Source organism: Lactuca serriola, chromosome 4 (assembly GCF_051521515.1).
Source record: "Lactuca serriola cultivar US96UC23 chromosome 4, Lser_US96UC23_V15, whole genome shotgun sequence".
Lineage (NCBI taxonomy): Eukaryota > Viridiplantae > Streptophyta > Magnoliopsida > Asterales > Asteraceae > Lactuca > Lactuca serriola.
In genome coordinates, this window is record NC_136411.1 from 73449229 (window position 1) to 73472639 (window position 23411).

The 23411-nt window shown below is 37.0% G+C and overlaps 1 protein-coding gene and 1 long non-coding RNA gene across 2 annotated transcripts; both read left to right on the forward strand.

Annotated features, from left to right (window-relative positions):
* The first annotated feature begins 2221 nt into the window (after positions 1-2221).
* Positions 2222-3151, forward strand: LOC145098510 (increased DNA methylation 1-like). Its single transcript, XM_079036145.1, has 4 exons — positions 2222-2458; positions 2573-2640; positions 2724-2823; positions 2894-3151. Exons 1-4 carry the CDS (start codon positions 2222-2224, stop codon positions 3149-3151), a joined length of 663 nt encoding a protein of 220 aa, XP_078892271.1.
* Positions 3152-14759: 11608 nt separating this feature from the next.
* Positions 14760-18646, forward strand: LOC145101897 (uncharacterized). Its single transcript, XR_013705913.1, has 2 exons — positions 14760-15235; positions 18466-18646. It is a non-coding gene; the product is annotated as an uncharacterized LOC145101897 (long non-coding RNA).
* The last annotated feature ends 4765 nt before the right edge of the window (positions 18647-23411 follow it).

Below are 23411 nucleotides of genomic sequence, written 5' to 3' on the forward strand. Positions count from 1 at the left end.
ATGCAGTTTTCCGCAAGTGCTACACAGAATCCGGCCCTGCTGGCCTCTCAAAAGCTAATCCGAACTCTTGGGTCTCTTCATGGGACCCTCCAATATATGCACCTGATCTGGTCCCCTCTTCCTAATGTGCTCCAAATCAATCTCCTGTTCTCGAGCTTTAGGAATCATATCATTCAGGTTCTCTGTTCAGACCGCTGTCGTACACGATTTAAACAAATAAAAATAATAAATAAACTGCTTTAATGCACTAACAGGTAGTACAGGTAAGCAGGGTTGGATCCTCAGGGACACGTCCTAATGTTTACACCTCTTTGCGTAAGGCGTGAACTAATTCTTGATTAATGCAATAAACATAAAGGGGGGGGGGGTTATTTCTGAAAATTGAACTAATAGAAATCGAAAATGACAAAAGAATAACTAAATTTAAAGTGGTGAAAATTCAAATAAGAGAAAGCAATTCCAGTTTTGCGGTGACTCCCCTAATCATATAATTAACCTTCATCGCAATATTTGACTATGCACTTGTTTAAACTGGTACTAAAGTTCATTAACAAGCTCTAATGACCTCTATTACAAAAACCATTTAATCAAAATAAGTTCTTTGAATTAAACCTAACTTTTTACTAAATTAATCAAACAAGCTCTTGATTAACAAAGAAAAGTTGCATTAGACACAGTGTAATTCCCAGTAAAGTTCAATACCTCTTGTAAGCTTGGAGGCGTTAAAACTTGTTTGATCATTTCATATTAGAGTTAACCCTAAACTCAGAATTAATCTAATACTTGTCACTTTTTACCAATTAATCTAGACAATTATGGATCTAAACAATTAGGTGACTAGAATGATTCACAAACAATTTAAGTGGCCAATAGAAGTTGAAATCAAAATCAAACACTCAATTTAACACATAATTGATCAAACTAAACAGTAATCATAGTCAAACATAGTGCGTAATGATTAATCATACGAAAAAGGTTACGTCTTGCAAAACTGGACACTACTAGAAAAACAGCCTTTTACGACGTGCAATTTATGATATGCGTTGATTTACGATACGCAAAAGTGTGTGACCTAAAAGTAATGTCATCTCTCTATAAATTTTAAGGTTTAGTACGCGCATTTTTGCGTACCCTTAATTTAGTTTCTAAAAAAAACACGGAGGGCGCCTATAATAAAATGTGCATTGTCTGAATATGTCGCTTTATAAATTTTAATGGAAATGCACCGTTACATCCTTTAATAGCTGGGGGGAAATGAAATCCTAAAAAATTAAAAACCCCGCCTTCCTTTTTCATCCTTTCCCTATTGCCCTAATTATCGACGCTCCTAATTCCCCCTCCCCACATTGACTGCCGCCTACTTCGTCCCTCGCACTTCGACCATCGTTACTTGCCATTCTCGGTCGTTGACGTCGATCAAGGCAAACCCTAATCCACCTCCACCACTACCGAATCTACCTCAAATCACCTCTGACCTCGGCTCATCTCTTACCGTCGGCGACCTCGGGCTCACTTCACCTCACCAGATACTGCAACGATTGCTCAAGTTTACAAGCCCTAGGTTAGATTGATATTAAAGTTGAGTATGATTTTAATGAGATGATGGATTTCCCTAGTCGCTTTTTCATGAAGAAATTTCCCACATGCACACCAGATCTTCGAATTGTTGCAGAAAGGGACGACCCACGTGTGATTTACGCTAAAAAACTCAACTTTTGTAGGAGTCTCAAAGCGTAAGCGAACCAAGACAAGGGAAGCAATAAATCCAACAATCACTCTCAAATCGATTCTACTGGACAAGTTTTTAATTTGGGATCTCTATATTCTCATTGATTCTACTTTTATTCATGCTTAAATCAGTTTTTTTGGTATCCAATAACCGAAGGGGTATTAACATCAGTCGGAGGCACCCCTTAAACATTCAAGATCTCGTAATTTTCTTTAATCTACATCTGAGGTGCAAAACGTATCTCAAGATCTGCAAAAACTGGTCAATTCCTTCTATCTAAATCGCTCAATGTGCTTGAATATGTTGTCCATTAGTTATTTCAACATCTCAACAAAACTCTGATTCTTCTGTGTTGACGATGGACTGCATATTGAGATCACCAATAAAAAAATAAATAGCATTATATATAAACAAGAGTACTATACAATTTATAAAAGATATGAAATTGTTGATCACATTCTCTCTTGTAGTTTGGTGGTGTAAATTGAAATTATGTTGACTTTACAAGTATACAGCCACCTGCAGAAGCTTCTTGGGGTGAATCATGAAGTGGGTTCTAGATTCTCATGGTCTCTTATTCATCGATCAGATCTTCCGCCAGATGCTTCATCCATGGAGTTATCACGAAGAGTGGAATGCAATTCCAAGCTAGCTGTTACTCTTTCAGTCAATGATGAGTGCTTTGTTCCTGTTCTTGACAGGAGAAGTGGAATCAACTTAATTCATAATGTTGTTTAGAATTGTGGGTAAGTTTAACATACCTTGTTACTTTCTTTACCCATTAAGTTGATGTCTGAATTTGCTAATTCTTTGTAATTTTTTTTGTAGATCAAACTTTAACAGGTTAATAGTGGCTTCTTTACATCTATATTGGAGAGGGGTGATGAAATGATTTGTGTTGCATCCATCAGGTAGGCTTTTGCTGCTTTAATTAATTTTAATAAAATATGTCAATTTCTTACCTTAATTTCCAATATTAATAAAATATGTTTAGGATCCATGGGACCCAGCTACCAGAGATGCCATTTATTGGGACCCGCCATATTTATAGACGCCAAAGGATGTGTCGTAGGTTTTTATCTGCTATTGAATCAGTAAGAAAAAGTAGAACCTTTTATTTGCTTTTGGTGCATGTAAATTACTTGTATACCCTTTTCTTTTCAGGTACCCTCATCCCTTCATATTGAGAAATTGATCATTCATGCCATTGCTGAACACATGCATAGATGGATAGATGTTTTTGGTTTCAAGCCTCTTGAGGAAACACACAGACAAGAAATGAGGTCCATCAACATGTTGGTGTTTCCTGGAACAGATATGTTGCAGAAACCACTAATTCCAGAGAAAAGTTCATCATTACATAAGATAAGAATGGAATTGGAATTGGAAAGCAACATTCCGAAGCCTGACAGATCTGAATAAAGTTCTCCCGATGTTAAAGAATCGAGACAAAGAATTGCTCCATCGGATTCCGGTTCTCAAGATGCTAGCGATGCCACTCTTTCCATCAGTTATGTTAAAGTTGACATCCCGTTTCCGGTTCCGGAAAGAAAACCAAATGTTATTAGTGATTCCAATGTTTAGCTTGATGGTGATGATATAGTTATGCAGAATGGTGAAGAGAGTACTTAAAATTTTGCTATTTCTGTTGCCATTCCGGTAAGAAAAGGTGTGTGCGGGTCGGTAATGAGACTACAAATGGAATTGCTGATGCCGATTCCAAGGGAGAAGGATTTTCTCCACAGAATGGGAATGTGACGCCTTCCACCAAAACAGGTGGTGCCTATTCCATTCCAGGTAACCCACGTGAACTCATGTATATATTCACTAAATGAAGAGTTCAAGAATACCATGGCCTCAAGGTCCCGCAGAGGATACATGGAATCAAATCTAGCTAGCACTGAAGAAGGTATATTTGATACTTTTCCTCTTCTTCCCAAAAAGTAGTTGTGGTTTGACTTTATGGTCAAACCTATTGAAATTTTGCATCAAAAATTGGAATGGTTCAACATTTGTTTTCTTACCCATTTTGTTCAGGTTTGGGCTTTTAAATGGAATGAAAGAGCATATAAAAACAGGAATCATGATACATTATGCATTGGTATTTTGATTCAAGAACATATTAGAGCTGATTACGACTTTGTTACATACACAAATCATCCAGTGTCTCGTTACTCCTCACAGAGATACATAGAGATAAGTCTCATATTTATGGATGCTTTTGTTTAGGGCTATTTTCAATTATGAGAATGTGGATAGTATCTAATTCCTTGTTGACACCTCATCTTTTTCAGCATGAAATGATACATTAACCTAATGTTTTTTTTTCTTCCTGGATGCAGCTTCTCGGGGAAGTGCTGGTGTAGGCTTTGATGTCGTGCAATATGGGTAATGTAATTGTAATCATTTCTTCATTTATTTTGGTTATTTTCTTTTTGGGAGTTAAGATCTTGTTAGTTATTTTTAGTGATGTTTTTTTTAGATTAGCATCTACTCCAACAATGTTCAATAGTACACTCACAACAAATAAAGACTTTCTATGTCCAGTTGATGGAGCTATCATGATAACTTCAAGCCATCTTCCTTATAATAGAAATGCTTTTAAATTCTTTACTAATGAAGGAGGCCTTGGAAAACACGACATTAAAGACATTCTGGAGCGTGCTGCAAACATATACAATGGATTTACACCAAAATCTCTAGAAGAGGCAGAAAGAAAAAGTTTCATCTTCCATCACTAAAGTTGACTACATGGCTATTTACGCTTCTAACCTTGTAACAACAGTTCGCAAAGCTTCAGGAAACATAGGTATATGTGAAGATTACTTTTTTTTTTCTTTCTCTCATGCTTATTTTCTTACTTGCTGTGGATTACAGAAAAGCCATTAGAAGGATTTCAAATAGTTGTGGATGTTGGGAATGGAGCTGGTGGTTTTTTTGTTGTAAGTTATCTTTTAAGAATGATGTATAAAACATGAGGTAAATTATATATATATATATATATATATATATATATATATATATATATATATATATATATATATATATATATATATATGAAGATTACTTTTCAAATCTTATTTGTTTTTCAGGGAAATTTGTTACTCGAGGAAGATTTCAGTGTTACAAGCAAGATTGGGTCAGACCTTTAGATTCAGGCGCAAGGTATATATCATTTAGCTATAAATTATAATCCACATTGAAAAGTTAACTACTTGCATGAATGCCTCATATCTTTTGTTCGGTGATACTAATAATCATCTTTTTTTAGAATATTAGCTCCAACAGCATACATCTTTTTTGCCTCCACCCTTCCAGTCATTGCCTTCGGTGAGCAACTGAATAAAGAGACAGGTACAAATAGATACACTATGTGTAATTCACAAATCATTATGCTTATTTGGCTTATGTTTTGATGACAGATGATATGTTGAGTGCAGTGGAAACTCTCACCTCTACTGCTATATGTGGAATTATCCATGCAATATTCGGTGGACAACCTCTTTTGATTTTAGGCATTGCTTAACCTATTGTTATAATGTACAATTATCTCTATAGTTTTTCTAAAGAAAGACCTGAATTGGGGAGGCAGCTGTTTCTAGCTTGGGCTGGATGGTATAGAACCTTCTAGAAATGTCTCAAGTATAATTATCATGTGTAATCTTATTCTTTCCTATCAAGCATATATGATATTATACATATTCTTCTTGGCTTTAGGGTTTGTGTTTGGACTGCTGTGATGTTGTGTGTTCTTGCTATACCCAATGCTTGCACACTCATCACAAGATTCACAAGGGTTGCTGGTGAACTTTTGGCATGTTGATTTCAGTGCTCTTTATGCAAGAGGCTATTAAGGTACATTATGCAGATGCACTTCTTAATGGTATGACTTTCCTTTTGAGAGATAATTCATTCAGTGTGATCTTATGTTGCTTGCAATTATTTTGGCATTTGGTACCCTGTGCCGCATTTACTTGATCTTATCGATCTTGATGGTGGTGATGATAATAATGCCATTGTCCCCGTTGATCAGCCTGCAGCAGGGTAAGGCATTGTTTCTTTTTTATTCTACTAAGGTACCAAAATACCCCTGTTATATATATAATTTAATTTTTGATATAAGCTGATCTTAAGGATGCTTATCCAACTGTCATGGTAGATTTACAGGTATTTCCATCCTCCAAAATTACCTTTTTGGTTCTTCAAATCCAAATAATTAGTGGTATTGAGGTGCTTGTTAATGTTCTTGGACATAGAGTTGCAGTACCAAGCACTTCCAAGTGAGTTTAGACTTGTCCCTTATACTCCAAATATGTTTTACTAGCTAAAAATCCCATTATGATTCTGCAGTTATATTTTCACCTTAGTGGGATAATTCATTGATTATGGTCCTTTTTATTCCCCATGGGCCCTTTTTATTTTCTTATTTTCATTAATTGTTTTTTGAGAAAAAATTATTTATTATTTTTTTTTTGCAGTTTCTCTCAACTAAATTTAAATGGGATAAAGCTAAACAAGAATTTTATAAAATTGTAAATGTGGTGCAAGGGTAGTTCTAAATATTTGCATCTGGTTTCAGGGGTTACTCAAGGAAAATACAAATGGTAGAAAATACTGGGCATATGGAGGTGACTTTGGAGATACACCAAATGACTTAAATTTCTACTTAAATGGTCTCATATGGCCTGATCGGACTCCTCATCCTGCTCTAAATGGTGATTACTATAATTTTTTTGCTTAGTATTTAGGTTTTTGTTTAGTTATTTCCAACAAAAATGTTTCCATGATGAATCTTTTGGTCAAGACAATGTATAAGAATTACTTCATTGAGCTAATTATGATGCGATCCTTTGTTTATTTGTTTTCAGAGGTCAAGTATTGCTATCATCTCACATTTGAGTTTATAGGAATCAACAATCACTGTGAAACTTCTAGTGTTTAGATTTCTTACTGGTTGTGAACATTTGTTTCTTCCCTTTCTACCCTTCACTTGCAGGTTGATGATTTGTCAAGAATGTTCAGACTATTTTCCAAAAATACCCCATGGATCCTGTCTCTATGTTTAAACAGGTTTGTGATTTAGGAGTTGGATTCTATTTTTTTTAAAGTAGAATGCAGTTATTTGTATTTGTTGTCATCTGTTTTTATCTTTTTGACACAATGCAACATGTTGTTGCTGAAGGCACAACCTTGGTCAAACAGGCAGAAAATGTTGCAAGTAATAAGAAGGCAGAAAAGAGATTGTAGGTTGATCCTGCTACATGGCCAATAATGATCTTTAGGGTTTGCTAACAGGATTGGAGATTGCAGTTAAGCTTCTATCTAAGACTTCACGCCAAGGACTTGATGAATTTAAGATATCATATTTTGGCATGGCTAGAAGCTTTGGAGGAAACGAGACTCAAGAAAAAGTAAACACAAAGAGAGTTGTTGGCACATAGTAAGCTAGATAATGCAATTGTATATAAATGAGTTCATTTTTTTTATAACATTTACTCACTATTGGAATAATTATTTGTATTTGACATATTAGTGAAATGAATTATATTTGTTATTTATGGTATTTTATTTTGTATTATGAAATTTTTAATGTATTATTTAATTTGAAAATTAGTAAATCTATAAATAATATTTTTTTAAACATTTAAAATTATGATACGCAAAAATGTGTGTCATCTTCATTTATGACATGACCTTTCTTGACAGGGGCTTTCTTGATACGCATTGCGTGTCATTAACACGCGCGTCGTAAGGTTACGACACGCGAATGCGTTTCGTCTTCCTTTATGACAGGCCTTCCTTGATACGCATTGTGTGTCGTAAACGCACGTCGTAAATGAGCGTCGTAAATGCGCGTCGTCTCTCTTTATGACAGGGCCTTCCTTGACGCGCATTTGCGCGTCGTCTTAGCCTTTTATGACGCGCAATGAGCGTCGTAAAAGACTGTTTTTCTAGTAGTGGGAATCTAATTTTTTAGCCTGACATGGCTAAAAATGGATTACAAGCAATAAAAATCGAATCCAAACGATAAATCTTACTAAACTACGAATAGAAATTGAATTGTCTCCTTTATATCTGTGTTCTTCACTTGAAACCCTTTGAAAATCGCCTTAGAATCGCCAGGAATTGCCAATTAGGGTTATTGGATGAGTATGGGGCTGTATTTATATGTCTAGTTATCAAATCGCCATACCTGCGATCGCATAGGGCAGACCTACAATCGCATGTATCACCCAAAACATGTAAGGAGCCTTTTTAATGAAGTACGTTGCCATTTTGTTGCAATTTGACCAACCTGCGATCGCAAAGGCACAACCTGTGATCGCATGTAACTCTTTTTCTAGTCTGATGAATTTTTTGGCACGAAAAAACCACAAAGCGAAGCTGCGACCAAACCTGCGATCGCAAAGGCATACCTGCGATTGCAGGGAGACAAGGTACGATCGCATGTTTTGATTTTCGGCACTTTTGATCGTCCTTCCTCCGTCTAAGTAGTTCTTGATCATTTCTCGACATCCTTCTTTGGTCTAGACTCCAATTAAGCTCCAAAGCATCCACTAGCGCATCCCGAACTCGCGCAATCATCCATGTGCTCCACATGGACCTGAAAAGTCATAACAAACGTGAGCAGTACGAGCATTCTACAAAATAATCCTGAAACATGAAATACATAAGAATAATCGGGAGTTAGTTAGCCTTTTATAACGAAATAAGTAGGAAATTATGCTAAAAGATGCATATAAATTGCATCTAACAAACCTCCCTAAGCTTAGACCTTACTTGCCCTCGAGTATGGGAATGATAACTTTGGAAATGGAATAGAGGCTAAGGGCAATAAAGGAATAACGTAGGCACACTGACAACTTAAAAACAAAAACCTAAATAAGAAGAAATACCAAAGCTAAACATAAAATATGCATGCAAAAATAAAGAAAATGAACAATGAACATAAATAATATGAAAATGAGAAACTAACAACTAGAATGAAAACATGCTTCTTTTTTTACTTTTTATATTTTTATACATTTTTTTTATACGATCAGACTTTACATCGATAATGGGTTCCAATCACTAACACCAAAGCAACCATCCCGCTATCTTTCATGTATCACAGACTCCCAAAGTGAGGAAGACCACAGAACGGTGTAACCCAATAATTCAAATCTAGTTTTATTTAAACTTTATACCTTAATTAGCTTTATGAGAAAAAATAACACAGTCTGGATCTCATGTCCTTAAGACTAGATGGTCAAGAACCAGAATCGACGCATCCTTAAAAACCCGCATGATGAAATCAGCTTTCGCCGAAGCAGCAAGGGCCAACCCCCGTAGGAGCCCGAGCTCTATGCTTTCACTTTTTTTAGAGCCACAAGTATCATATCACATAATTCTTTATTCGCCAGATATAACTTTGGAACGACTTCTAACTTGATTGAACTTTGATTTGTACTTCGTTTGGAGCTTGATTTCTTCAATTTCGTTATATATATATATATATATATATATATATATATATATATATATATATATATATATATATATATATATATATATATTGGAATTTCTTGAAATTTCTTCAATTGAGCGCTTGAAATTCTTGATTTGGATACTAGATATAACGTTGTATCCTTTCTTCATTCTTGACTGTGTGGATCTGATACTTAAGCTCTCTGTTACCGCGAGGGGTAACGCGTGTCAACAAATAGGGTCATGTTCAGTGGGTTCAAACGTTGCCGATAAAGATTCTTCTTAAACATTCAGAAGCAAACAATCCTAAAGTTGTGATTACTGCTCAAAAAACATTTCGGTACGCCATTCTTTTTATTATCTAAGGCCGGGGTCTCGAATCACGGGGTCTTGGGTCCCCTAGTTATGACAGTTGATTCTACACTTCCAATAACTATCAAGTCGCTTCAGATTTTTATTTTTAATTCTCAATATCCCACTTCATTGAGCTATCATATGTAAAAAGTGTCATCATCTCGTATATATATATATATATATATATATATATATATATATATATATATATATATATATATATATATATATATAATTTTTATGTGAATGCAAAATGCAACAAAATGAAAATATTTTAGAAAAAAACTAGGAAGAAATGAAATGAAAAATAAAAACATAAATGAAAAATCTTTTTGGATTCTTTAAACTTTTTAATTTTTTTGGATTTTTAAAACTTTTTTAATTTTTTTTTTGGATTTTTAAAACTTTTTTAATTTTTTTTTTGGATTTTTAAAACTTTTTTTAATTTAATTTTATTATTTATTATTATTTTTTATTTATTTTTAAATAAAAATGCCAAAATAAAAACTTTTTACAAAAAGATGGAAAATACCCTCCCCAAGCTTAAAATTAAGCATTGTCCTCAATGCCTAAGGAGGAGTGGAAGAGGACTACTCTGACGGGGGTGCATAGCGACTGAAGAAATCGTTGCGGAGATCGGTGAAATCGTTGCGCAGACCTAAGAGCTCGTCACGATAGTCGGTGACTCTGACGGAGGAGACCAGTCATAGTCTGCTAAAGAGAAGCAATATCCTGACGGAGGTCAAGATAATGCTGGTAAGTGAAGGGGGAGTTGGGGTGAGGGTGAGATGGTTGGGTGGGTGGGGACGGATCTTGAAAGTCAGTCTGCATGGGATCAGGCTGGCTATAGGAGATCAGTGTGGCATCCGTGTAATCTGGGTGCATAGTGGATGAAGATGGTCGATCAGAATGGAGACGCGGGGCCTACTGTGACCTACGTGGGCGAAGAGGTGGTGGAAGGTTTGGCAGAAGAAGCTACATAGTTTCGCTAATGGGATCAGCGACGACGATGTCATCAGGACCAGTGACCTCAAAGTAAATGGATCGGCCTTGCATCCAAACATACCTACTTGGGGTGGAACGTAACATGTGCATGGCCCAAAAGTTCTGTAGGGTCAAACAGAAGGATTCACCCGTAAAGAAGGTGTACTTCGAGGGAGACTGCTCTACGAGGGTGCGAGCAATGACGGTGATCAGACCACCACAATGAATGGCACCGCCGGTGCGAAGTTTTAAAACTCCGTGGAACCTTTTGATGATTAAATCACCAAAATGAGGGCGGTACAATCTGGTGACCATGCACCATAAGATAAAAAGCTCGGGTTTACCGGCTTTCGTAGTCTCAACCTGCGCGTAAATAATGATGCAAATAATTTTCAAATCGATTTTTAGGACTAGATGGACAATGCTAGTATGAACGGATTGGGATGAGTCGTAAAAGTCCAAACCGGTAGTGGATTGCAAAAAATTTCGCACGTTGAAAGCAGGGGTAGGCTGAGCTAAGTTGGTGGCGGGGCTATGAAAGAAAGTACATAACTGATCCACGTGAACAGAGTGTGGGGTGCTAAAAATGCGAAAAACAAATTTTCCCTCATGGTTGACTTCACTCAGTGTAACTAGGAACTCTAGGGTCAATAAAGGACAAGTACCAAAATCTACACCTAAAAGACGCTCCCAGCCAATGTTGGTGAATAAAGCATGAACACCATTATAAATATGGAGTTCCCGCATCAATGTGCGGCTGGGTGGCCAGACCTACGGTATAATTTCTTGTTCCTGAAGCCGTTGAAAACAGTCTAAGGCAGCCTGGGAGCCTAAATCTAAGGTAACATTTTCCACTTGGACAGTGTACGATGGGTCTGGAGCGTCACCCTGTCTGTGTGAACGGGAGGGTCTAGGGGGGATTTTTCAAGTCAAAAGTGGGACAAGGTAGGCACAAGGTAAAAAAAGAAAAATAATCAAGCAAAAATAATTATTTCTAACTAATCCTAAAGCGGATACGCATGTCTGCACAAATATATGACAAACAAAAGAGTTCAGTTTCAGAACGAATATACCTGATTGTGCGCTGAGCAGCAATATATTTTTCGTGCCGGAAAAATTTTTGATTTTTGAAATTTCGTCAGGATGAATCTCTTTTGAATTGCGTCCCGGGCAAACGTTTCAACTTTTCGTGGCCTGCGGATTACTAACGGAGCGTAGATCTGAAAAAGAAACTCATAAAAATTCAAAATTCAAATGAACAAAATGAGATTTTTGGAGAATTTCAACCGTGAAAACATGATTTCGTTACCGTAAATATGTTGTAGGAGTAAAACATAAGAGATTGATACCTTATTTGCTTGATTTGGAGGAAGAATGAGCGATTTGAGTGATTTTTTGTGAAAGAACTCGAAAACTAATGGAATCCAGAGAGAATTTTTGAAGTGTGGTGGTTACAAATGAGGCCTGCGACCCATATTTAAAGAAAAAACCAAACCTGCGAACGCAAAGGGAGGACCTGTTGTCATTGGTTTTTAAAAAATGTAATTATTTGGTGTTTTATCGATGCAGGTAACGGCGAATGCCAAAATGCGATACATGCGATCACAAGTTTTTAAAAAAGTTGTGCTATCGATCATTTAACGTTCAAAGGTGTGGTAGATGCAATAAAACCAATACATGCGATCACATGTATGAAACCTGCGATCGCAAGTTGTGATAAAATTCCCGATTTCGTTCTTTTAATGGTCGAAGGTATAATTGATGAATTTACTATACTATCATGATGAATTTAGTTTTTCATGTTTTGTACCTTTGGTGCCTTGGTTGGTTGTTTTTGTTATAATATTAAACTATTATTAATTTCTATTTAGTTCAATGATGTTAAGAACTTATTTTGTATTGTAAGTTTATGTAATGTTTTAATTTCACATTGTTCAGTTGTAGGTTTTTGCAAAAAAAAAAAACATAGATTTCGGGTTTTGGGTCAGGTTCTCGGGGCTATATTGGGTTTTAGGATTAGGGTCGGGTTCGGGGAAAGTTTTAGAACCGACGGGGCGCCCCGATAAGAAACCCGTCGGGTATCGGGTCGGGGTTTGAAATAAATTTACATATCGGGTTCGTGGATGGGATTCTCTGCCCCGTCTCGATCCCGCCTCGTTGCCATTCCTACTCCAAAATGTTGCAGGGAATCTTAGATGAAATGAACTCCCACATTCGATCATCCAAGGGTCTGACTTCAGAGCCCGAACCCGGTCCATCACCTAGACCTGAACCACCTCGAGTGACCACCATGCTGAAAATAAACCAAGTAAACCATCAGAAAACGCTCGAAGAATCACACATCATGTGGGTCCCTTAGTATTCTTGTAACTCCCTTGACTCGAGTACGGAAATTGTGCTTCTAGTAGTACGGGCTCAATACTACCTTCCACACCTATCCATACTTTCCTTAAGGGTCGTCCCGATCTCCCCTAAGTGACTCTAACATTCCACAATCCCACTTAACCATACATCTGCTATTATTGCTAACATCCTTCCCATGTTCTCGTAGGATTCCATCTCCGACACTCTGCACCATCAGCTGAAGAAGAAACCTTCACTAATACCCTCTAACTACCTTACGAATATAATTACATGTGACAAATTCTAGATAATTCTTCAACTATAAGGTCTCACACTACAACGGTTGGACTCAAACTAGAGTTGCGCATCATAGTTAAACCTAACCTTCTAAAATTATCTAATTCATACAACATGCAACCTAGCTTGTAACAACCCAAAAATAATAACTAAAAATTTAGTTTTTAATTCAGCAAAAACCATCAAATATACATGTCAAACCATCATAATTATGTCAATGTGAAAATATTTATTAGGGTACAATCCAAAAATCATAAAATGCTAAACACGGGTGGATGCGCTGCGATCAGGTCGGGCCATTCTCTTTCGCACCAGAAGTACCTGAAAGATAAACATAAACCATAAGCACAAAGCTTAGTGAGTTACCAAAATACCAAATATCATACATACAATGGGCCTCGCCCGGTTTACATATAAATACATACAATACATGCAAGAGTCAGACAAACAACAAGCATCCTATAACATAAAACAATAGATCAGAATTAGCGCCTTCGACCCGCCAAAAATTATGAGAAGACTCACCTAATAAATGATGATCAATTTCAATGGTGCATATGGTCACGAATACATGTGCTCTAACCCACCTATACAGTCATAGATAGTACACCCTAAGCTTTCCATCCAAAATTAGGGGTTTGACTAAAAGTCAACAAAAGTCCAAAGTCAGGTTAACGGTCAAAGTTGGCTCCCCATATTGCGACAACCCTTGGCCACGTCGTGACCCTTACACGACAAACCATATGCATTTTCCCCAGTCGTCATGCCGTGGCAACCTAGGCCACACTATGATATCCCAAAATTTAGGTCAAAGACTGTGAAAGGTTAATTCACAGTAAATCTATTTGCAATTTGACTTTGTGAGTTTTAGTGCATAAGTAAAGTAAATAAGTTCATTTCAACTATTATAAGATACCGGATGATATCTTACTTCCAAATGTGTAAACTAACAAACGAATTAAACAGCTCAAACTACAAGCCTAGTTAATGTGTCTGAAAAACTGAAAAATTCATATTAATCAGTTGTGAGTGAAGCAAACATTTTTATCTCATAGTACATGTTCCCTATTTCTGAAAATATAAAGAACGTCCAAAACGGAGTTCGTACGTAAAAGTTACGACAATTATAAGAAAACAAACTAGTAAAATACTAATTCTCTATAAACTGCTAAAACCGAATCGTCCTATTGAGGCACTTGCACACCTCCGATGGGAATTCTGAGAGCGTTTATGGAGTCAGACTATGGTCTAATATTTAACCTCATACTCAAAATATTTTTAGCGAAAATATTTACAAAAGTCTAAAAATCGAGCATTTCGGGTCATTTAGATGTAAAAGTTTAAACGCTATTTCCCAAAGTTCTATAACTCGAAAAATTAATCCATTCGGATTTTTGGAATCCTTGAACTTGGCTCTTTCTAAAGACACCTTCAGAAAAATTATTTCACATCAGGATCTTGATACACCAAATTAAAATCTTGATACACCAAATTAAAATTGTTATGGGCAATTAAAAGAATTGTGACATCATTGTGGAGTCCACATTTGTTGGCAAGACTCAAAAATTAGATTTCTTTGACTCTCTCCTCCCCCCTCCTCACATCCCTACCCTTATCCCTCTCTTCCTTCACCTTAGCTTCTTACCCATACTCTTCTACCAAAGGTACAATCATGGCTTCTTTGGAGTGTGGGATTGGATGAATGAGCATGGAGCTCGAGGCTAATGAGAAGGATTCTCCAACTATAAATAGAGGCTTAATCTTCATCAATTCACCACACAAATTTAGCCACAACCTCTCTCTTATTCTTGGTTCATAAGCACCACCACACACCACCATAACTCCACCATACTCCACAACCATTTCCATATCTTTTGATCAAAATCACCACCCAACACCACCTCCATCACAATCCAATTCCCTTCTCTCCTCCCCTCCATTCATCTTCGTCAAACAAAAGCAGAAAAACTGGCAGAAGGAGGCTACTGGCGTCCTCCTGCCACCACCAGACTTCCTCACTGTCACCCATCCACCGCCACTGTTCTACTACTGCTGTTGCTGGTGAGTACTCCACCTCCAGCTTCGTTATTATTATTTTTGTGTGTTGTGTCGATCGCAAGTAGCCATGACAAAGACCTGATCATTTTTTTGGTTTGCATAAACTCGTCGAACATAGGAGGTGATCACCTCCTGCTCAAATTTCATTTTTAAATATTTAAAACCCACCACCTTCTTGAAATCCCTTACAAATCAAGTCCAAAGTCCTCAAACTTCAATTTTAAATAATTAAATTCCACCATTCTTTGAAATTGTCTTCCAAAATAAGTCCAAATTACCCAAACTCTCGTTTCAATTTAATTGCAAATGCCCCTCTTTTGAAATTCTTTACAACTGAGTCCAAAAGTCTCCAAATTTCATTTCAGAATAAATAAAACAACCCTTCTTTGAAAGTCTTCACAAAATAAATCCAAAACTCAAACTTAGGTTTAAAATAAACCATGTTAGTCCATTCTATGGTTTATTTTTAACAAAATCGGTCCCATTTAATTTATTTATTTTAACAACTCAACCCTATAATTTGGTTAAATTACCAAACAACCCCCAACTTATTAATTTGAACCAAAATTTCCCTTCAATTTATTAGGCAACTAAATTAATCTCGGTGGTTCGTTTTAGAAACGACACATTTCGGTTTCTCACGTCAAACTCTTGAAACAAATGAACAACTATATGTTAAGGTGAGTGTTACGGACCCTCTTTTATATTTTTATATGCTTTGGGGGAAAATATATGTGCTAAATTATACATGTTTATACAAAAATATACATAAAATATTATTATTTTTAGTAAAAACTATAACTAGTTAGAGAATATTGGTTTGACATTTATATGTTATAAACACATAAACTAGTTTCAAACGTCAATATTTCTGTATGTTATTTTGTTAAAAATGATACAACTATAAAAATAACATATGCCTATTACTACAAAACTCTATGATTTTGTGTGACATTGTATGTCATTAATATTATGTCATAGAGCTTTGTAGTATTCATAGGGATTTAAACTATACATGTATATTTACAAAGTATTTACAAGAAAGATTCTTTGTTATAAAATCTAGTGTCTTATACTATACATGCATACCAGTCATGCTCGGCTGATATAAACTCTATACAATACATTATGCCTAGCAACTTATCCACTTACAAGTTAGGGCTGAGAGTTATTCGTCTACCTTAGTTAAGGGATTTTTAGTGAGACTATATTTATTAGCTAAGTCTAAACACTTAGCATACCCACACAACTATAATTGTTAAATCTTCGGATCAAGATACATATGTATATATCTATATGGGGTTGATATCCCCACCTGTGGTTGTTATTTGCAACCTCGACCGATCAATCAAAGCAGGTGATAACTATTTACTATCGTTACTACGATTTTCAATGAAGTGTTTTAGGGGGTACACTTAGTCACATGACTCGATTATAGGACTCACTATAATCATTAACTAGAATTTCTCTCTTTTACTACAAACCATGAGCTTGGTTGTTTTCAAAACTATTTGAAGTATGGATATACTTATGAAAAGAGACACTTGGGTTTTCAAAGCTTATTCAAAGATCCTTTACAAACGCTATTTTAAGTATGGTTATACTTACAAGACAAAATTGCAAGAATGGTCCACGTGGTATGTCAAAACTAGCAACTTTGGTCCAAAATGGGTTTGGCTCGCAAGGATGGTCCAATAGTTTCATTTTGTTGCGAGTTTAGTCCAATTTCCTATGGACTTTTTTATAATTATGGGTTTACCCCTTATTATTTTATTTTCCATTTTTCTTTTATTACAACAATTAAAAAAACAATTAAAAATAAAGCAAAAATAAAATCTCTCTCTCTCTCTCTATATATAAACTCACAAAAAATAATAAAAAATGTAGCATACAAGAACTCATAAAAAAATATGAATTTCCTAAATCCTAAACTTGTAACCATGAAAGAGATCGAGTTCGGTGGTTTAGAATGGAACCCCAAATATACACACAAAGATACAAAGATCTGCATATTTGGGATGTGAGGCGGAGTATCAATCGTCATTTGAACACGTGAATTCTCTCATTTTCAGTCTTCAAGATCTGTTGGGTCGTCCATCGTGTCTCTCCTCTAGCGACACCGTCTTCAAGATCTAATGAGCATCAAGGGGAGACGACAAGAAAACTCTAAATGTTCAGATCTCGATGATGGTTAAGGATTATAAATCTTCTTCTTCGACATGAGGATTTTCATCTGGAACCCTAAACGACGGCTGAAACCCTAAAAACTAGAAGGGTGGCGGATGAAACCCTAAATACAAAAACACACGAAACTCTAGCGAGGCAGCATCTCCGATATGTTTTATCCTCCATCATTTCGTCTTCAGATCTGACAATGATTTTTAGGGGCGATGAAATGATTCAAGTTTAGGTTTAGGTTTCATAGTAGAAATCGATTCAGGTGGTGGCGAAGGGTCTTGAAACACCGACAAGGGTTTCAGATCGATGGTGAAAGGGATAATCAGAAAAGGACAACTGTGGTGGTGCTCTTTCAGATCTTCATGGGGCTGCTAGGCAGCTGATGAATGCCATCAAACAGAGATACATTGATGATGGCCACGAGTGGCCGTGACATGGATTAGATATCCAAAAAAATCCCACCTTGGAAATATCCATGGAGTTGATTTTCAGAAACTCACCCCTCGTTATTTTTCAGTAATTTTCAGAAACATCCATGTAGTCGATTTCCTAGGTTTTCATCATTGCTTTATGGGTTTTTTAGATCCAAGAACACCATAATCTGCTATGCACAAACCCATCTTGATTAAGAAGGAATAGATGAAGAAGATGAACTGTTCTTGGGTAAAAAGAAAAATAAATGTGGGGGAATACGGTGGAGAGAGAGAGAGAGAGTGTGTGTGTGTGTATTATATTATTAATTATTTTTTAATTGTTATAATAAAAAAATGGAAAATAAAATAATAAGGGGCAAATCCATCATTATAAAAAAAGTTCATAGGAAATTGGACCAAACTCGCAACAAAACGAAACTATTGGACCATCCTTGCGAGCTAAACCCATTTTGGACCAAAGTTGCTAGTTTTGACATACATCGGGGACCATTCTTGCAATTTTTTCTACTTACAAAGAAAATATTTTTTGAACATTTTTAAAAGTATCATACTACTGTTAGGAAAAAAACCTGTAACTCTCACCAACATTGTGTTGACCCTCAAAACTACATGTATTCTCAGGGAATTAGTAATTCAAGAATTCAGAAGACGGATAATCATGGATTTCAGGCGATCTAGTTTACTAGTTTTTGTTATGTATACCTACCCGTTATGCTAATTAATGTATTATTATGATTATCTATAAGAACCATGTATTCAAACTTAAAGATGGAATATAAATGTTGTTTTGTTTTTTGTTGTACTTGTGCTATATCTTCAAGTTACCTATGATACATAAATTTAGTCGCACAGCCGGACATGTTCCATCGCCTCGGCCGGGGGTGTAACAAATTGGTATCAAAGCTAAATTGGCCACAGAGAACATGTATCCTCAAAAGAGGAATACAAGTATAGCAACAAGCTCCTAATACAAGTATTATTATTAATCACACTACTTCTTGACTACGTAAGGTAGATGGAATCTAGTTTGAAGGGCTGCATAGGGATGCTGGATTTCAAAATGACTTAATTGCCCAAATGGTATTTCCCTCCAATGTTTCTAATGGGTTTTGAGAACTATAACATTCCTATGGTGCACATACAACCCTAATGCTTTGGATCTAGGTTTTCTCAAGTTATACATGCAATTTTAATTATCCAAAGCATAAACCCTAACTAGCATACAATTTTGAGATTTGGAACATAAAACAAGTTAAATGAATACCTCTTTGTTGTAGCTTGTGGATCTTGACCTTTTAAGAGCTTAGCACCTCAAATGCGATACCTCTAATAAGTCACAAACACCAAGAGCGATAGAAGATTATGAAAGAGAGGCTAGGAGGCACTAAAAATCGGCTAGGGTTTCTTCTTGGAAGCATTGGCCGATTTTGAGAGTGCTAGGGGTTCTATTTATAGTGTAGGATCCTTATGGTTTTAACTAGGAAACCCTAATTCACTTGCTTGGAGTACAAAAAATTTTAATAATGTTACAAACCTCACAAACACTAATATATAAAAGTTACATATATATATATATATATATATATATATATATATATATATATATATATATATATACTCTGACTCGCGATGAGAACACTTAATAAAATTCTAAACATCCATTCGACTAAAACTACCAAGTCAACTCATTAGGTCAGACGCCTCAAATAATGTTAGTACCGTACATAATCCATACAACAAATAAACTTGGACATGCACCTATGTTATTTATGGTCGAGCCGGTGCACAACCAACCTTGAGCAAGGAGTTTGACAGACTACAATGGTTGAGAGTTTTAGAAGTTGAAGAATGTTCTCAAGATTCGTTGAAGATACCAGAACCTTAGAACATTTGTACCAACCTGAAAATATTTATACAGTTTTAAAACACTTATACATTTAAAATTTTACTAACACAATTAAAACGAATTTATGTAGTTGGAAGATACACCCAACGACCGTCCATCTTGGATGGAGACAGCAGATCCCGATGAGCTATACGAGGTTCCAATACACCTAGCCGAGGATCCATATTTCCCCCAAGATTGTCTAGTCGCCCCTTCAGGCCTCTCAGAGGAAGAAGACCCATCAGAGGATGAGGAGGACGACGACGTAGAAGAGGTTGTAGAGTCTGGCGATGTGGGCATACTTCAGGATGTATAAGAGATTAATGATGACGGCCCCATCGAAGATGAGGAGGGCGTTACCAGTGAGGAACCTTCCCCTCCTACCCCACCATCCTCTCCTCCCAGGCCACACTATCAGCCATATCTCCTTAATGGGAAGGGTCATTCCTTAATGAGGACCCCGAGGATGAGCATTCCTCATATATAACACTTGGACCCTATTGCACATGTTTCCCGACCCACTTGTTGTCAGTTGGAGAAACAGACCAAGCCCTATGAGCCTTCTTGGCTCCCCGACATCCTCTGCAAGTAGAGCTGACCTTCCTCCCTGGTACGAGATAGGTGAGTCTTCACATGCTCTTCCATATGCACCACTCAGGGATGACCCTAAGAATGATCTGATACCCTACCTTATGACTTAGGATGACTGGCTATCTGATAGAGTCGAATCCTTGGAGAACCTCATCTGAGGTTCAGTATCCACTTCACTAGAGCAGCGAGTCGAAAGACTCGAGGAAGAGAAGAAAGAGGACACCATGGCCATTCAGATACTATATCATCGTATAGGTACTAGCCTCACCGAGGCGAACACTATGAGTGCTCATTATAGAGCACTAGCTTATAGGACCCAGATCGTCGAGAATCGGATGGAAACGGATGAGTGCTGAGCGGTTTTTGCCACGAAAGAGCGACGTCAGATCGAGGAGCAGTTCAAGGAATTGGTCCTCTATATGATTTCACGATATTGGAAATATACGCTTCATCTAGGGCCGCTTGTGCCCTAGGTTAGGGTTAGAAGTTTCGAGGAATAGCTTTTGTTTTTGGAAGTGTTTATCACTACCAAAATTGAAAATGTTATTTTTAAAACTTTTCCATTTCTAACCTTATATGGTTGGTACCTTTGTAACTGGAAACAAGAAGTTATAATATGTGAAACTACTTTCAGTATTTTTTGAATGTGAAAGTTATTATTTGTGTTTCTTGTTACATACTATCATTACTCGATTGAAAAACATCAGTTGAAACCCTCACTTTATGACTTGGAAATCTGTAAGGTTTTGGGAACAAGTTGCACAAATACATCATTTCAAAAAATACTTGTTTATGACTACATGGTGTAAAACAACTTAATGTATCCATATAAAATATATTAGGATGATGCATCCACGAAAAAGTCCACGAGTTTGTCCACCACCAACTCCCCAAGGCAATCGAGGAAGTGCTCCAGTAGTAACTCAAACTTCGGTAGAAACTCCAAACCCCGGATGAGATCCAGACACAACTAATGCAACCCACCATCAAGTGGATCCTTCTCTAATGCAGACCCTACTTGCACAAGGGATTTCTATAGCCTTAGCCGCATATGAGGCTCCCTGAAATGATAACATCGAGAATAGTAGAAATGGTGGCGGCACTCTAGTATCAAACCAAAACAATCTAAGGCCTTGTTCATCCAATGATTTTATGGGTTGGAAACCCCGATCTTGCTATGGCACGGAAGGAGTCGTTGGTCTATCCTGCCAGATAGAAAAGATAGAAGCAATTTTTTGCATCAGTGCTTACACTAAGGACTGCCGAGTGAAATACTCAACCTTTACACTGATGGATTCTGCCTTGAATTGGTGGAATAACCATGATAAGTGCATGCAGATTGATGAAGCCTATGCCATGGGTCAGGAACCTCTGAAGCAGATGATGATCAAGTAATACTACCTACGACAGGAAGTCTAGGCTCTGGAGTAGGAGCTTTGGAAACTTACAATGAAAGGATTGGAGGTGGCTGCTTATACCTCCCGATTCAATGACCTTGCTAACAATTGACTAGGAATGGTGACCCTAGAAGATAAAAAGATGGAAATGTACATCTGGGGACTGGCTTCACCAGTTCAAGGTCTGGTTACTGCATCCTGGCCCTTAACTTTCGATAGTGCTAAGCAATTGGCCTATTAGTTGATTGAGCAATGTATATGTCAGGGTACCATGACCCCGCCAAAAGAGAAGAACCAAGCTGGTAGTACAAAGAGGAAGTTCCATGGAAAGCCGAAAGGGAAATTCAAGCATCGCAAGACCAATCCAAAACTTGTGACTGTATATTCTACAATCACAAACACTCCTACTCCAGTAAATCCCTATTCTGGAACCATACCCCACTCTACTATGTTCAACTTCCACCATGCTGGAAATTGCTTGATCTACAGCATTTGCAAATTAAGGGATCACACCGCTAAGTTTTGCATAAAGGCCCCGAACCACACAACCTCAACCATTGCTGCAGGAGGAAGCTGAAGTTGCTTCAAATGAAACCAACCAGGGCAATTTTAGAAAGATTTCCCTCAACTGAAGAACCAAGATGGTAAAGAAAGGACATTCATGATAGGTAAGGGAGATGCACGCTAGGAACCAACTTTGGTTACTGGTATGTTTCCAATCAACAATATTTATGCTTCCGTATTATTTGACGCTGGTTCCGATAGAAGCTTTATTTCCCATAGTTTTAGAAGAATGATAAATCATAAATTATGAAAAATGAATGAAGTTTACACCGTAGAAGTATCAAATGGTCAAATAGAAAGCACCTTACATATACTCACTAATTGCCTTCTCACCGTAAATAACCACGCCTTGTATGTCGACTTAATGCTTATGACCATTGGAAGTTTCGATGTGATTATCAGAATGGATTGGTTATCACTTCAACGAGTGGAGATTCTATGTTATCAAAAATTCGTCCGATTACCTTCACCTAACAAAGAATCCCTTGTAATTTATAGGGATATATCATGGAAGAACCTAAGAGTCATCACTTGCATGAAGGCAAGGAAGTACTTGCAGAAGAGATGCTTCACCTTTTTAGCCCACGTGGTGGATATGCAATACAAGAGTATGGAAATCAAAGACATACCACAAGTTTATGATAACCCGAACGTATTTCCAAAAGATCTACCTAGATTAGCTCCAATAAGACAGGTCGAATTCTAAATCGACCTAATCCTGGGCGCAACACTAGTGGCACAATCTCCTTATCGTGTGGCTCCATAAAAAATGCAAGAACTATCCATTCAACTCCAAGAACTTATTGACAAAGGCTTTATCCAGCCAAGCTTCTCTGCATGGGGATCTCCAGTATAGTTTTTCAAAAAGAAGGATGGGTCGTTCAGGATGTGCATTGACTATCGACAGTTGAACAAGCTCACTATCAATAACGAATATCCACTCCCAAGGATCGATGACCTGTTCGACCAACTTCAAGGATCCTGCTACTACTCGATGACCGAACTAAGATCTAGTTACCATCAACTCAGAGTTCAAGAAGCAAATATCCCAAAGACGACATTCAGGACTCGATAGGGTTACTACAAGTTTCTAGTTATGCCATTTGGACCAAACAACGTGCCGGCCATAT